The sequence below is a fragment of the Miniopterus schreibersii genome (assembly GCF_964146895.1).
Source record: "Miniopterus schreibersii genome assembly, chromosome: 10".
In the NCBI taxonomy this organism is placed as follows: Eukaryota; Metazoa; Chordata; class Mammalia; order Chiroptera; family Miniopteridae; genus Miniopterus; species Miniopterus schreibersii.
This window is the reverse complement of record NC_138110.1, coordinates 75057845-75073980: the sequence shown is the minus strand read 5'-3', so window position 1 is coordinate 75073980 and position 16136 is coordinate 75057845. Positions and strand designations below refer to the sequence as shown.

At 42.4% G+C, this 16136-nt stretch overlaps 1 protein-coding gene across 3 annotated transcripts in view; it reads left to right on the top strand.

The window, feature by feature from the left end:
• RALGAPA2 (Ral GTPase activating protein catalytic subunit alpha 2) overlaps window positions 1-16136 on the top strand; it is a gene marked incomplete at its 3' end in the record, with an annotated part of 223245 nt that overhangs the window by 84668 nt on the left and 122441 nt on the right. For all 3 annotated transcript variants that reach the window (XM_081149681.1, XM_081149682.1, XM_081149680.1), the window contains 3 exons: window positions 2227-2420; window positions 3412-3510; window positions 3748-3903. In XM_081149681.1, the coding sequence (XP_081005807.1) occupies window positions 2227-2420; window positions 3412-3510; window positions 3748-3903 (449 nt within the window). The remainder of the gene's footprint in view (window positions 1-2226; window positions 2421-3411; window positions 3511-3747; window positions 3904-16136) is intronic.

Below are 16136 nucleotides of genomic sequence, written 5' to 3'. Positions count from 1 at the left end.
AGAGCCCAGCAGCACTGAGGCGTTTCCCACATGGGGCCCGTTCCTGGCTGAGGCTGTGTCCGCTGGTGGGTAGCAAGGAGGGGCAGGCGGTGAGCTACCTGGCTGCTTTCCTTGGTGGTGGTACTCGGGCAAAGCTCCAGTGTGATTGGCTCACCGGGGCTAATCCCCGTTTTGATGGCTGCATTTTGGGGGTGAGGGTAGGGGATGAAGCACTGTAAACCATCTAATTCCCGTACTGTTTTTCACCCCTCGAGGGATTAAAGCCACTGAGGTGATCTTTATACCATCCTGCGCACACTGTGCTGTGGGGTCTTGTTGACTTACAAGCGTTCCCTGGAGCTTCGTCCTGCCTTAGACGGACAGGGGCCGGGACTGCACTCACTTTACAGATTGAACACTAGGAGGAGGGGCGTCTCCGGAGAACCCAGGGGCCCATCGTGGGGCTGCTATCCTCTACCTCCTGTCTTTCAGGCACAGTGCTTAGGAATCCCATTTTGAATTTGATCTGCACATTTCACTGTGTCACTTCAGTAAACTGTGTGATACTTGTGCAGGGAATACAGACGTCTTGAGGTCTTTCCCGGTCTGTTATAATAAGATCGGCCGCTGTCCCGGCTGCAGGAAGGATGCAGGCTCCATGTCAGGCTCACGCCTCCCTGCTCCCTGTCACTCCTCTACTTGATCTCACATCCGCCAGCTGTGCTTCAGTGTCCTCGATTACACTAACAATGTATGTACTCAGAATGACAGGGGGAGTTAATAATTGCCTAGAAATCGGTTTTTCTTTACTCATGTGGGAAATTTGTGAGGAGTAGAACTTTGGGGGTAATTATGCTAATAACAAACGGTTTTAAGATACTAGAGAAAGGGGATTTGCGGTGGGGATGGGACCAACTTTTTAAACTCCCTCCAAAGATTCAAAAGAGAAGCAAAGCAAAGGAGATACTAATTAAATAAATTAGAAATTAGGAAATACTTCAGACTCAACTACAATGAAAACTACGTATCAAAAGCTCTAGGATGTAGCTGAAGACTTATACAGAGGAAAAGGTGTGCCCCGAGGTGTTTGCTTTAGAAGAGAAAAATATTGATCTATGTGTCCTATTCAGAAAATTAGGGGGGGAAATGGCAGAATAATATATAAAAGTTAATAAAAAGGGAACTTATGAAGCAAAGTGCATGCACGTATGTGCTAGGAAGCAATAGAAAAGATGAAAACAACTCTAAAAATAGTAAAGTAGACGAATAGTCAAGATTGATCAAGGAAAAAATGTTGGCGGTGAAAAAGGGAAAGAGCTACAAAAGCAATATAAAAATTTAAAATAATATAGTAGGTTAATTTGAATATACTTATAAGAATAAAGGACAATTCCTAGTTTTACTGAAGCTTCAAATGAATGAGAAGCTATTTTTTTCCAGTCTGTTCCAGACACTAAAAAGAAAGAAAGCTCCCTAACTTCTGCTCTCTGTGTTACCTTGATAATGAAACCAGTCAAGGTGCATATTTAAAAAGGAAAATTTGAGTCCATCTTTCTTAAAAGCATATAAGCAAAATTCCTAAATAAAGCATTAGCAAACAAAATCCAAGAGTATTGGGAAAGGCCCAGACCTCAGAGCTAAGAAATGTTCATTCCAGGAACACAAATGAAGAAAAAAAAAAAAAAATCCATCATGAGAAAAACATCAGCGAAACCCCAGTGAAAGAACATTCTACAAAATATTTAATCAGAACTTCTCAAAACTGTCAGCATCATCAAAAACAAGGAAAATCCGATAAAATGTCATAGCCAAGAGGAGGCTAAGGAAACATGACAATTAAATGTACTGTGATATCCTTGATGGAATCCTGGAACAGAACAGAAGACATTAGGTAAAGGTTAAGCAACCTGAATAAGTTTGGACTTTATAATAGTGTTTTTATATTGGTTCATTATTGTAACAATTGTAACAATGTACCATACTTAGGAGAAGTTTAACAATATGGAATATGTGGGAACCTCTGTACTGTTTAGTAATGTTCTACAAATCTAAAACTGTTCTAAAACATTAAATCTATTTTTTAAAAAGTAATCCAGGGAAAAAATTGTCAGGTAGAACATTTTCGGCTTAATTGTTTTACTCTAAATACATAAACTTTCAAGAATTGGTAATTTTCATTAAAGAAAAAAGGCTCTATGGTGAAATCAAGATGGTGTTCCCAGGGTTAACGCACGTTTTCCTCCGCAGACAGCAGCGAGTGCCTTGTGGACGACTGTAGCGTAATCGCTGGAGGACACCTCACTGGCTGGCACCCAGACTCTGCCGCCGTGTTATGGCGAAGAGTCTTGGGGATCCTCGGAGATGTGAATAACATCCAGTCGCCCAAGATCCATGCCAGGGTTTTTGGCTATCTCTACGAGCTCTGGTACAAACTAGCAAAGGTACTCTTCCTGTGTCACCTTTTATTTTAATGGGGAAAATTGACTTAGTTTCATAAAAGCTGTGTTGCAATTCACTGCTGAACACATCCTGGAATAATAAGTAGGTGGTTACACAAAGTCTATTTGATTATCAAAGAATAAATAATAATACTTATAGTTTGGTCATTTTGCAGATATGAGTCATTTCATTTAATGTATAAATATTATATTACTATAGAATATTAAAGAATAGGGCATCATTCAGTAGTTTTAATTATTCTCTTTATAAAAGTGATACTGCTTTTATTGCATAAAATTTGCAAAATGTAGAAAAATCAAAGAAGAAAATTGACATGAGCCTCCCACAGAGATAACCAATATTAATAAATGGTCTTATTTTTAGGGATAAACAAATTTCTACAAATGTAGAATATTAGAGTATATACAATTTTCACTGTATTTCTAAAATTTTTATTTATTGATTTAGGAAGAGGGAGAGAGAAGCCATCAGTTTGTTGTTCCACTTATTTATCCACTCACTGGTTGATTCTTGTATGTGCCCTGACCGGGGAGTGAACCTGAAACCTGGGTGTATCTGGACAATGCTCTACCCAACTGAGCTTCTGGGGCTCCTCCATTCTGGTTTTTGTTTCTGTTGATAACATACATTTCTTCATGTTATATATTTTTTTCCAAAACATGATTCATGATTATAAAGTATAACTTATTAACCATTCCTTATCACTTGGAGTTCAGGACCTCTCCAGGCATTAATATTCAAGGAAAAGCAATGCTCTGGTTTTTTATGAAATCTAAAACCATACAGTAAGTTAGACATAAAATGCAAAAGGATAGTAGATCTCACAATAAAAGAAAAACTTGTAAATATTGTAGGTTCTCACTCTACTTACAGAAATTGTATTGGAAGCAGCTAGTTGACCATGGGACACAGTGTTGGAATATTGTTGGGCTAACCCTGTTTCCTTCCCTACTCTCCTCTTTGTGAAATTAGATTCGGGACAATCTGGCAATAAGCCTCGATAACCAAACTTCTCCGTCTCCTCCCGTCTTGATCCCACCACTCAGAATGTTTGCATCATGGCTATTTAAGGCAAGTGGATATGTTTTTGTTCCTCTATTGTAATTTCCTCTTCCTCTCTGAAATTGAGTTTTTGAAATGTAATTTCCCAAGACTGCATGTTTCGAAGGCAGGCTGGGTCTTACTAAAGCCAGCACATCCCACATCTCCATAAACAACTCTTATGGAAAACTGAGAAGTAAATGAAATGTTGATATGCTCTGCTGCATCTGGAGTTGATTAAACCTTTAAACATCATCTTCTTGGCAGGCGACAACATTGCCAAATGAATATAAGGAAGGCAAGCTACAAGCCTACAAACTGATCTGTGCCATGATGACCAGACGCCAGGACGTTCTGCCAAACTCGGACTTCCTGGTGCACTTCTACCTTGTGATGCACCTGGGGTTAACCAGCGAGGACCAGGTATTCCGCGACTCTTTTACATGAGTAGCTCACTGTTTGGAAAGTACACATAACTCTTCGCAGGTTAAGTTGGGGTTTATGAAAATACATCAGAAATGTTAAAATTCTCAGCAGTTTTGACTCTGTTACACACAGCAACACACTGGTCTTTCAAAAATGTAAATCAGATTTTTATCACAGCTCGTTTGTTCTCCCCGCCGACTTTGCGTTGAACGAGCCAAATCTGAATTTTATTCTGTGGCTTGTGCACTTCTATGTGATCTCACCTCTGCCTGTGTTGTCAGCATCAAACATGCTATTTCATCTACTTTTTGTTGGGGTTCTACATTAGATATTGTTCAAAGAAAATGATTCTGGTCATTTAAAAATATTTGAAAACTATTGTTTCAGAAGTTAAGATGTTTCTGTGGAAGGCTGCACCCATAAATTAGGGGTCCTGACGTTTCTTGATTAGGAGTTATTTTAATTTCTCCCACAAAGAAATACGATTGGTGGTTAAGTTGAAACAGAAAGGCCAAAGGAGCCAGTAGCAGTAGCCCCTCGTAGACTTGTAGACTCCGGGCGTGTGGGGTGGGACGTGGCCAGCGTCTGGCCTTCCTCCCTTGAAAAGTCCCCTCCCAGTGGGCCAGGGACACTGTGACTCTTGATCTTTGTGAGTAGCAAGCAGTCAGATGATGTGGTTGGTTTGTATGGCACAGAGATCATTCTGGACTCTGTCTGGAGAATGGATTTTAAACTGCGACAATGGTAGGACAGAGTCGGAGGTTGAGCCCGGAGACAGAGAGATTCATTAGGAAGCAGTTAAACGAATATAGATTTTTTAAAACGATGAGAACCAAAGATGGTAGCATTGGAGACGGAAAGAAGGGATAGGAAAGAGCTGAGAAACGTTCAGGGGCTTAATTGTGGCACTAGGTCTTCTTTACCAGTTTGAGGCATGGGGAGTGTCCAGATTTACTCTTTAGGTCGTAGATACTTATGAATGGACTCGAGTCACTCCTGAGCTGGACGTAGCCATCCTTCCCGTATTTCTCTTATTCTGGAAGGTGTGACGCAGACACGGACTTTCTGATACACCTAGGACACACGTAAGGGGTCATTCTCCTGAGTGGCCAGCTTCTCTTTGGTGCTTCAGAATGCTCTTGAACCTTCCCAACCAAGCTCTTGTGATATGTTCCCCGATAAACAATTTGAGCTTCCATCATTGAGCTTTTGTCTGAGGTGATTAAACCACACCGGCCCACTGAGTTTTTGTCATATTTGCTCCAACCTCGGCATTCTGTAAAGGACGTTTACGCGTCAGGCTGGGCTTAGAGCCACAGTCTCATTTATTTCCCAAATAAAAGTAGAAACAGGTGTGAAAGCAGAACTGTGCTCTGCGCTCAGATAGTTTGCAGCCACCATCGTGGGTGGAAGCACCTTTTGCAGAATGATGCCACTTGGGGCATGCGGGAGATGAAGGGGTCTACACAGGGACAGGAGTGAACTCCCACAGATAATCACGAGGCGCCTCAGCGACAGAACCGAGAGGGAGGTGTCGTTCACAGTGCTGTACTTGGAAACAGTAATTCGCTAAGGTTTTGCAGAAAAAACTTTACTTGGAAATAATAATGAATTGTAGAACCTTCTCATTTAATAAAAACAAATTTGAAGTCAGCAGCAAACTATTTCTAGAATAAGTTCCCTACAAAGTCATATAAATAGGTGTGACTTTAGAATCAACTTCCAATTTTAAAGTGGGTTAGAGTGATAATGAAACAGTAAAGTGAGGAGAAATAAGTATAACGTTTGAGAATGCAAAACATTGTTTCAAAAAATAGGGTTTTACAGTGTAGAAAAAGGAGTTTTCATATTTTATACATAAAATCATTTTCACACTTGAATGTATGCCATGCTGTCTGTTAATCTGATCTTTTGTATGTAGTTCATTGTAAAATAGCATAAATCTTAAATGACAGTCCATTGCTAGCAGCAGCTCCAATGTACAGACTTCTAAGATGAGACGGGGTTATCATAATTCTCCATTTTATAATCTGCCTATTGGTTAGGCCATTAAAAGCTTCAATTTTTATGTGTTTAATGGACTCGAGTGTTTTGCTTTAACCTTTACAATCATTGGTATATGCTTTAGGAGCCCTGTCTGCCAAACAGAATGACTCTAAATAAACTTTGTTCCTTTGCCAGAAGAAAATTACGCAGAAGACCTTCTAATGAAAGAAACTTTTCTCATTTGAGTAAGAACTATCTCTGGTAATTAGTTTAACTTTTGGTCCACATGTCTAAATAGATCATGGTGGCTGTTCCAGAACTTGTGTGCACTTCTGGAAACACATGTTATATTAATTATAAGAAGAAAAGAAAGCTTTTACTGTAAATAGTGCAGTTAAATTCAATTTTTTGATCGGCAAACTGTGCACCTGTGACGAGTATGTCTCGGGGCTTGTTTCTTTCTTATGAGAGTTTTAACGGGCCATATTTTTATGTAGTCTAGCACTGAAGGCCTTGTTCATGGAGAGAGAACCTTCTAGTTTTTTTTTTTTTACTATTTTTAAATAAGATAAGTAACAGCAAATAATTTTATAAATTTTAATATTTATTAGCCTCACAAATAAAATCCAAGGTGAATTTCTTCCTTCCGCCTCTGGGTGGCAGACTTGTCTGCACGACTCTTAGCCATGTGGCTCGAGGACCCCCACTGGGCTTTTTAAAGCTGCCTTAAGACCCAGGGCCTGCGAGCATTGCCCTGAGGCATGGTCATTTCACAAACGCTTTCCTACATCTGAGAGCATCAAAATTATGTCAGTAGTGACTAATAAAGGGTTGAATTTGAAATAAGCTCTAAGATGTTAAAAATCTTTCAGCTATAAGGGTGCTTATATTAATTGCAACCTTTTAAATTAAAAAAAAAGCCTAATCGTGACATAGATGTCTCACAGAGTGTGTTCTGTGATACAGTCAGGTTTTACCTAATACAGTGATTTTCAACCTGTGGGCTGCAGCACAAGAATTTTTAAAACATGCAGTACCTGACTATTTAGTAGGGGGCACTCACCCCTTTTCCGTTACTTAGCTTGTAAAAAAATAAATAAATAACAAGAGCCAACACAACAATAGCCATCTGAGTGAATCAAAATCATCCCCCCCTTTTTTGGTCAGATTGGCAAAAATCCCCCTTTTTTTGGTGTGCCGCAGAATTTCAGTAATTAGTTTATATGCCATGAGATGAAACCGGTTGAAAATCACTGATCTACTATGATAGCAAATTATGTAAACAAATATAATTAAAAAATAGTAATTCTATATTGAGTAGCCAGAATTCAGAATGTTACTTCCAAACCAACTGTTTTTAATATCAGTTAGACCCGTTTTAGCTGTAGTAATGTAATAACTTAATAGCTAAAACAATGACCTTATCAAATAGCGTTGCCCACAGTGTAAGTTTATGGGTTTATTACTATGACTGAGAAAAGTACTTTTAAAAAGCTTTCTTTTCCCTCAACTATGAAATTTTCAAAAATTGATTCTGTGACTGGCTCAGGAAAATAGGATCATAAAGACTCTCAAAATAGCTATAGATTATGAACGACATTTGGGGTGACTTGTGGGACCGCGCAGCCTGCCTGCGAAGGGGTCTTCCAGGTGGCTCCCCCCTGCTCAGCTGCCCTGTGTGATGCGGGGAGGCCTTTGTTTCTCCGGCACCCGCAGTGCCGGGCTCTGCTGGGAACTGCACACTGCTGTCCCGTTGATTCTTCTGTGCAGTTCAGTGAAGGAAATATCAGGACCCATTGTCCAAATAACTAATCAAAAAATATTGAGAACTTTTGCCTAGTGCCGCCTGTTTTTTTAAAGACTGTTAGAACTCACAGCCGGGCCCAGCTACTCCTCAGGGTAGGCCTTTTGCATTGGTTCACAGCTAGCAAGCGGGTCCGACGGTCCTTGGCCCTCTTACTCCCCTCCCTCTCGTTTTACCTGGGCTCTGGCCTTGTCTCTCCGCACCCCAGAATCCCCGTTTTTGAAAGACCATCCCACACCTAACCTGCAAATACCTTTTTACAGTTGCCTTCCTAGCTCACCGCCCTTTTGGTTTCTCTTCTAAAGCTGTTCCTGGTTCTTCTTAGGTTTTCCCTGATGCTTAAGCGGATTTTTCACCTCAGTCTTCTTAAAAATATGTGGACATGAAAGGAGTTAGGATTTGGATTTATTAGGAACAGTTCCTACTAATTTCATCATTATTTAAAGCATATGGAAAGATCAATATGTGTGAAATGGAAAAGGACAGTTGAGGAAAGGAATTTTATTTTCATGTTTCTTAAGAACATATATCAAAGACTGGAAAGTTTTCTTTGCTTAAAGTAAGCAAGCTGCTTTTTAACAATGACTTACAGATTTAATGTCTTAATGTAATTTGTCTGGTATACATCAAAGTTAAATTCTCTTTTAAATGAAAAGCTTACATTAGTGCAGAATTATTGTTGCAAATTTGCATGCAGGAATTTTGGGAAATGTAGGTCTTTGCCCCTATTCTCTATACTGTCACATTACCCTGTTTTATAACACGCCAGAAAAGCAGGAGGCCTCTCTAGCTGGAGGACTAGATCTGCCCCAGGTAACAATCAGTTACAACCCCAGTCTTGGCGGTATCAGGTTGTGCTACAGTGCAGTGCAGTGTGAAACAGTGTTAACAGTTCGAGGCAGCCTGTCTGGGCTCGTCTGGGCTGAGGCCTTACCCCAGTCGTTTGACCTCTGTGTGCCTTGCCCGGTCACCTTACCTGTAAAATTAGGTAGTGACAGGGCCCCCCTCAGAGGGTTGTCTGGAGACTTGGAGGAGGTAAGGCCTGCAGTGCAGCCCTGGCACAGCGGCCCTCATCGCGATGCTGAAGGGGTTAGGAGAAGGCAACGGCAATTCGAGCAACCAAGTTATTTTGTTGACATCTTCGGTGTTGCCCGCCTTGTTCCCCCATCTGTTTTCTTGCTTTTGAGCACAGTGAGGCATTGTGGAGTTCCAGAACACGAGAAATACCTCTCCCCACACTGGGGGCCAAACATGGTGACGATGCGTTTAGCCCTTGGTGATTTGGGATCACTTCCGGTGAGTCCTGGCCATGGGCTCGCTTTCTACCCTTCACCCCACCTAGTGCGCCTTCTGGATGATGGGAGCCAGAAACTCGAACTCTTTGGACCCCCAACTCCTTGCAGCTGGGCTGACGCTGACCCAGATTTCCACCTGGCAGGGGCACCCACGTGGCCCTGGGAAGCAGGCATCAGACCTGGGCAGTGGTGGGTGGCAGCGGTTGGGAGTTCTGCTCAGACACCGGCATTGCTGGCGACAAGAGTGGGCAGAGTCTCTGCCTGCACTGCTCTGTGGTGAGCCTGGGTGTTTCTGCTTGTTCCTGGCTGTGCCGGGCTCATGGTTGGTTCCCTGGCTCTTGGAGAAATTCTGTAAACCATCTTATGCTCTGGTATAAACCCCTCTCCTCCTAATCCCAGAGAGCGGGCTCTGTTGTCTGCAAGTGAGAACCTGGCTGAGACAGTGACTGCTCTGCAAGGCGCTGTGCTAGGCCCTGGCAGGACCTGCTCAGTGGCGGTTCATATTTCAGCTGATAAATGCACTTGTAGCATTTAATTTCTTTTCCCCTTAATTTTGGTTATTTTAACTTGTTGTAGGAACATATTGCTTTCATTTAACTGTGTATTTTAAGGAACCTTTTGCTATACCAGTTGTTAAAGAAAACATAATTTTAAACATCATATATAGAGTAATATCCTATCATAGAGGTCGAAATAGTTCACAATTTTCTTAACGGATGTTACAGCCTCCTCTCATGAGGTGTATGATGGAATAATATAATAATAAACACTCATTTTTAAAAAGATCTCAAGGGGCCCCTCAGTGAGCAGAAGACTCAGCAGTGAGCTATGAGACGGGGTGCAGGGGCAATATTGTAAATTGGCATCCGACTCTCTTAATAACCCCAGACAGCCTGTATCATGCAGTGATGTGTAATAATTGCATCACCTTTTCTCAGACAAAGAATTGTTCTTTGCTGAAAATTTACTTTTAACTAGAACCATCTATGTTAGATACACATAAATTTATATTTTTAAGGCTGAACATACATGAGTATTCAGTTTCAGAGAATGAAGAATTAAGATGGCAGAGGAGGGACCTTGTTTAGCTCATATCCAAGGAAATAATTCTAATACATCTCTAAAGTATTTATTCTGTACAGCAAGGTGGTTGTTTTTTTAAAGCCAATGTTTGAATTCACAGGGTTTTAATTCAATGCCAGCAGGATAGAGTGCGTATTTATAAATTTTAAGGTCCAACTGATGTTTAGAGGATTGTTAGTCTTGATGTGTATCAGTACAGGAACTTTACAAAGCTAACTTAAAAGCTTCATTTAAAACACTTCTAAAAAAACTATAGGGTTGTACAGAGTGTAAAAATAGGACTAATTCCGGGTCTTACTTCTGAGGTTTTTAAGAATGGGGAAATGTGTCTTCCAAGACTGCAGAGTATAAGGTAGTTTCAAAATGTATTCAGCATTTGACTTCCCCAGATGACAAGCCTCATCTTGGAAGCTACAAGCCCTGGGTGCTCGACTCAGCTCGGTCACCCGCTGGCCATGTGGACTTGCCTGGCCAGAGGTGGTCAGGTAATGAGCTGGACCTGAGGACTTCTGAGGCCCCTCCTGTCGAACATCCCGGGTCCCCCGATTTGTTTTGTTTTATGATGAGGGTCAGATTGTCAGGAAACTTCACGTGGAGAGTTTTCCTTACCATAGCACAGACCCAGACAGGCTCTAAAGGTATATGCAAGTGGCACGATGCCCATGACTGAGTATAATGTCCGTCAGCGTGTGCAGGGGGCCACGTGAGTGATGCGAGTTACAGCAATTGCTCTGTGTTGGAGCCTCTCCAGTTAAGTCGCAACCCATCCAGGAGGTGGGGTTTGAGCAGGAATGCCCAGGACGAGTAGGAATTAAACGGTAGCCCAACAAGCAGGGTGGAATTTTACATGTGGAAGGTACAGACCCTCTCAGGTCACGTCCAGGGAACAGCCACCATAGTGATTTTGATTTAGTGCCAGGCGTGTGCGTGGAAATAATGTATAGACGTGAACCCTGGCAGCACCGTGAGAGCCTTGATTCAGTCTTTCATCCAGTGGGCAATGGGGAGCTGTTGAAGGTTTCTGAGCTCAACGCTCAACATGACAAAAAAGCATTTTATGAGGCTTAAACTACAGTCGTGATGTGGGGAGGATTATAATCTGGAGAGAGATGCCAACAAGCACAGGAAGGGAGTGACTGGAGTGGCCCAGGGGCGAGGTAATGAGGGCCTACGAGGCCTGAGACACAGACGGGGTTTGTGTGTGTGTGTACCTATGTGTGTATTTACGTACCGTATGCATATGTGTTTTGTGTTTATTGTGCTTTTTGTTTGTGTAGGAAATAGGACAGGTAATACAGTGCTGGGTGGTAAGCGCCCTGAGAGGGAGAGCCTCTGGCACTGTTCCCCTTATCTCTCAGGGCAAAGGTGGATTCAGAAGGCAAGAAGATGACGTGAGGAAAGGGGGAGCGAGGTAGGATGTGACCCCTCTCCTCACCATGGACGTCGTGGCACAAGGGCAGGCTCCGTGGTGCTTGGAGGACACGCCGGGGGCTGTCCCCACAGAGTCTCTGCCTGTTAGGAAGTAGAAATGTGTGGGAAAGGTTTCCAGGTGCATTTTCTCTCCACTTAAGAGGACATATTTTCTACCCTGTTGGAATTCGGACAGTTGATGTGCAAACTAAATTTTTTTTTACAGTTATTAAACTAGATCTTCTAAAGGTCTCTGCTATTTCATATTTTTGTTAGCCAATTTTGTTACTCTTCGATTTTGAAAGTAACTTGCCGTTTAAAAACACTTTTCTAAAAATACAATTTCTATTAGTTTGAGTTTACTATTTACATTAATGAGATTTTATAGAGTGCTGCAAGGGTTTACTGGAGCAGTAAACAAAACTTTCAGTTTGACTTTGGTTTGCTGGAATAATATCTACAGGAGAGGTAGCATATGTCAACCTTCTACTGACGGCTATTAAGTTAATGAATGATAATTCTCATTATGTGCTTACTGTGCAAATTCAGAGGGATGAAATGGAGAATCCCTCAGATAGTGTCATAGACAGTGGTTTCTGAGTGTTTCCTGCACGTTTCATGAGACTATACAAGCCATAGGTTAGTCAAAAGTTTTATTGAAAAAATATTTATTCTAACTTTGTTCAGCCATTAATGGCTGTAACACTTTAGATGCTGCCTCAGAATAATATACTGGCAAGTTTTTTCTTTTCTTTTACAGCTGTAAAACCAATAATTATTTTCACTAAGCTACAGACTTAGCCCATGACACCTAAATAAGACACATAGAAATATGTAGAAGGTAGCAGATGGTGGAGGTTTCGGTTATGAGGTTTAACATGTGCAGTGAACTTGTTTCACAGCTTTAAAAAGGGTAAGATGATAGCATGGGAGACTGGTCCAGAGAGGAAAGACTACCTGAGAGGCCAGAGACTAGAGTTTTGTTTGGTTTCCCTTTATGGAGTTGAAGGTGTAAAGACTTTGTTGGAAGTAAATGCTACCAGTGAAAAACATGAATTGTATATACGTAGCCATAAGTGTTTAATAAGCATGTGTTACATGAAATAAAGCATAAAATGCCACATAATAGCAACTCAGTATATGTGGAAAATTGGAGGATTTTTTTCTTGCTAAACTGCTACCATATGATACAGTGTATAATCGGGCCTGCAATTTTCAATAGAGAAAATGTTCCTTTGCCCTGAGGTCTCTCTGTGGAAGGAGACTTACTGTGGCCTCCAGAATCTTCCTTAGTAGACTCACTGGAGTGTATCTTGTCTTTTCCCAGACACTGCAGGAGTTCAATAAATGTATTGATTTATAGAAAATTTAAAAAGAAAAAAGGAAGACCCTAAAACCATGTGGCCTCACGAGGAAGAATGGGCGACCAGAGCCGCTGAGCTGAACCATTCTGGTTGCGACTCAGGCGTTAACCTTCTGTAGCGGAGACCTAGCCAGTGGTCATTACCCTAGAACAGTGATTCCCAGAACATGGGGCTTTTGCAGCACCCCCACTCCGGGAACCAAAGTCTGGAGATATTTTGGCTGTCCCAAGCTGGGGAGTGTGGTGGTCTGGCATCTCGTGGGTATAGGCCAGGGATGTTGTTAGAGCTGCTGTGATACATAGGCCCAAGACAGAGAATTTGTCATCCAGAGTGTCAGTAGCGCTCAGGCTGAGAAACCTTGTTCTAAAGGAGTACTGTGCAGTGACGGCAGGGAGAGGAGGCAGGCAACGTGAGTTAAATGACAGACCCGGTCATCAAAAAAAGTATAAAGACTAGCTCCTTCAATGCAAAAAAGGAAATAAAAGCATACACAATGTAACCAGGGGGGTTAAAATAAGAGAGGCAAATGTTCAGGCTGAACCTTGCGACAGTTGCCAGTATTGAACTGCTTTTCAAAAAGGGGGTGGTGGTGCGATTTTGTATGGTTCAAACTTTAAAAACTAGGCGTTTATATTTTAAAAAATCAATTTAAGAAGTAAAACATGGAGTGATCTGGTTAGTTCAGTGTCAGCATGAAAAACATCTGAGATTGTTTTAGTCTGGAAGCTCAGTCTGAACAAGTAGCATAGTCTGCACCCACCAAGCCCGCGGCACGGCAAGCGGGACTCAGGATGGCTCTGCTCCCCCCGCACGCTGCTGGGTGGCTGAGAGGAGGAAGACTGGCCGGAGAGCAGGTGGCACGGTGAAGGGTTGGCACACGGGCACAAGGTTTGGGTCATTGCTTTCTTCAAGCGTCTGGAGCCACGTCCGTGGGGGGAGAGGGACAGGCTGTCTTACTTCCAGAGCGGGGACTGATGTAAGACTCCAGCTTGCCACCAGGGACGCTCCCTAACCCAGCGTCCTGCCAGGCATGGAGGGTGATCCATTTGAGGTTTGTAAGCCTCTCACGCTCAGAAGTATCTGCCCGAGGCTCTTTGGCCTGGCTGTCTCCGAGGTAGCCGGGGCAGAAGGGTCTGCTTTAGAGCTGTAGCCCTGGCCTTGCATTTCAGTTGCTGCATCCTTGGGTCAGGGACCACATCGCCTCTCCTGGCTTGAGCTGCTTGTTTCATGAAATAAGGTCACCGTGGCTCTCTTGGGAGCCTTGGAAAGGTGAGGACAGTTAGGCCTCCAGTAGGCACTGGTGTGGTCGCTGCAGAAGGGATTTGTGTTTGAAATATCACTTGTTGACTGATAAGACCGTCTTCTTGCCATTTAGAATTCTATGAAGGTTTTAAGAAAATTCACATTTTTCTTTAGGCAGAGAAGAGCTGAGAGACAGCATTTCACGTACTGAGTAGTACTGGGAAGGGTGGAGCTTTAACCCCCATTTGGAAAGACGTTAGAATATAAGTTTGAATATAAGAGATTTGAAACCATGACTGTGGTGTATAGTCCATAAGGGATAGGTTTGGATACAAGGAAATACTGTCAGGCGGAGCATTTTAAATTGCAGGTTCGTCTCTGTGAGGAGGTGCTCTCCTTGTGGGAAACAGCCTCTTCCTGCCTGTCGGTTCTTTTCAGTGCGGAACAGCAAGCTCATTACTCCGCTGTTAACGCTCTTTACCGGAGCACTGAGCAAGCATCGCTTTCTATGGAAACAACAGACAACAGGTTTTCGTTTGTCCTTCCACTGAAAAATATTCTTTGGTTAGGTATTCGTGGGCTAGAGAAATTTTAGCAAAAGAGAACCTTTTAGTAATAAGACATTAAAATCAAAGAACCATTTTTCTTCTGTACTGGAATCTCGTCTTGACTGTGTTCCGCGTGGTCCTTTAATCAAGAACCAGTGCCTTTGTGTCACCTGTTTGCCTCTCTCCCTGGGTCCCGAGCACCGCTGTCCCTCTGCTGGGGCCCTGTCCTTACTACATGTAAATTATATCTCAGTGACACTCTTACACACAAGGAAAAGAGCAGGTAAGATAACCTGGTATAAAATAAAATTCATATAGTTTTCTTAAAATCCATTCATCAGTGTCCTCTTTCTCCCGAAGCGGTCTTCACCCGAGTCTTTCTTCAGAGACACGGGACTAAGTGTAGAGGGATCATAAAAAGTATTCCGCTCTCCTTTAGGGCTCGAGGGCCGCAAGGACTTGCTGGGCCATCTGCCTGGTGGTTCTTGTCCCCTGGGATCCCGATGCCGTGGAAATGGACAGAGCAGCTCCTGTGGCCGTCAGCAGCCTGTTCTGTCCCTCCCACTCCCTCCCTCCTTTGGGTGCTACTGTCAGGGTCTTCTCCATAGTGTTTTTCGTGGTGAGAGGCACTAGGTAATTTTGTTTCTCTGTCCACAGAACCAGTTGCTAGATCTTGTCATATTTCTCCTGGACTTGATAACATAGTTATACTGAGAGAAGTCACATTTGTATGACATTTATAAAAATCTCTGCTTTTTCTCCTAACAGATTTCACAAAGATACCATAAGGGACATAGCACGTGTTTCTTAGCTTGGATCTTGAAAGTAATTTTTAGCTTTGTCCTGCTACATTTTTATTTCCATTGACTTTTCTATAAGCGTGATGCTTATGACATGATCTGATGTGCTTTTTAAAAAGGCCTTATTAGCCCGGCCGGTGTGGTTCAGTGGTTGAGCATCAACCCATGAATCTGGAGGTCACAGTTCGATTCTGTTCAGGGCACATGCAGGCTTGATCCCCAGTAGGGGGCATACAGGAGGCAGCCAACCGATGATTCTCATCAGTGATGTTTCTGTCTCCCTCCCTTCCTCTTTCTGAAATCAATAAAAAACATATTTAAAATTAAAATTAAAAAATAAAAAGGCTGAATTATAAAGACTTTATTTTTATTAGTGAAAAAATGCTCTCTGAACCAATGTTCAACATGAAGAGACCAGGTAGCCTCTTGTGGTATGTGAAGGATGTCCTGTGTGTGCGATGGAGCAGAGACTCACTAGCAGGAGCAAGAGGACCCGGCCGTGGGACTTTGAGGGCTCTTCAGATCTCTTCTGGTAACTAAAACATTTTGGTCGCTCAGCATTTCTGAGCTTTGCCAATAGGGCCATGATTGATACAGTAAAACTGCAAGATAACAGACTAATTTGGGGGAGGTGGGTGTCCATTAAAGCCGGAAGTCCATTATATAATAAAGCAGGTTTTTCCAAATGAGTATGTTAA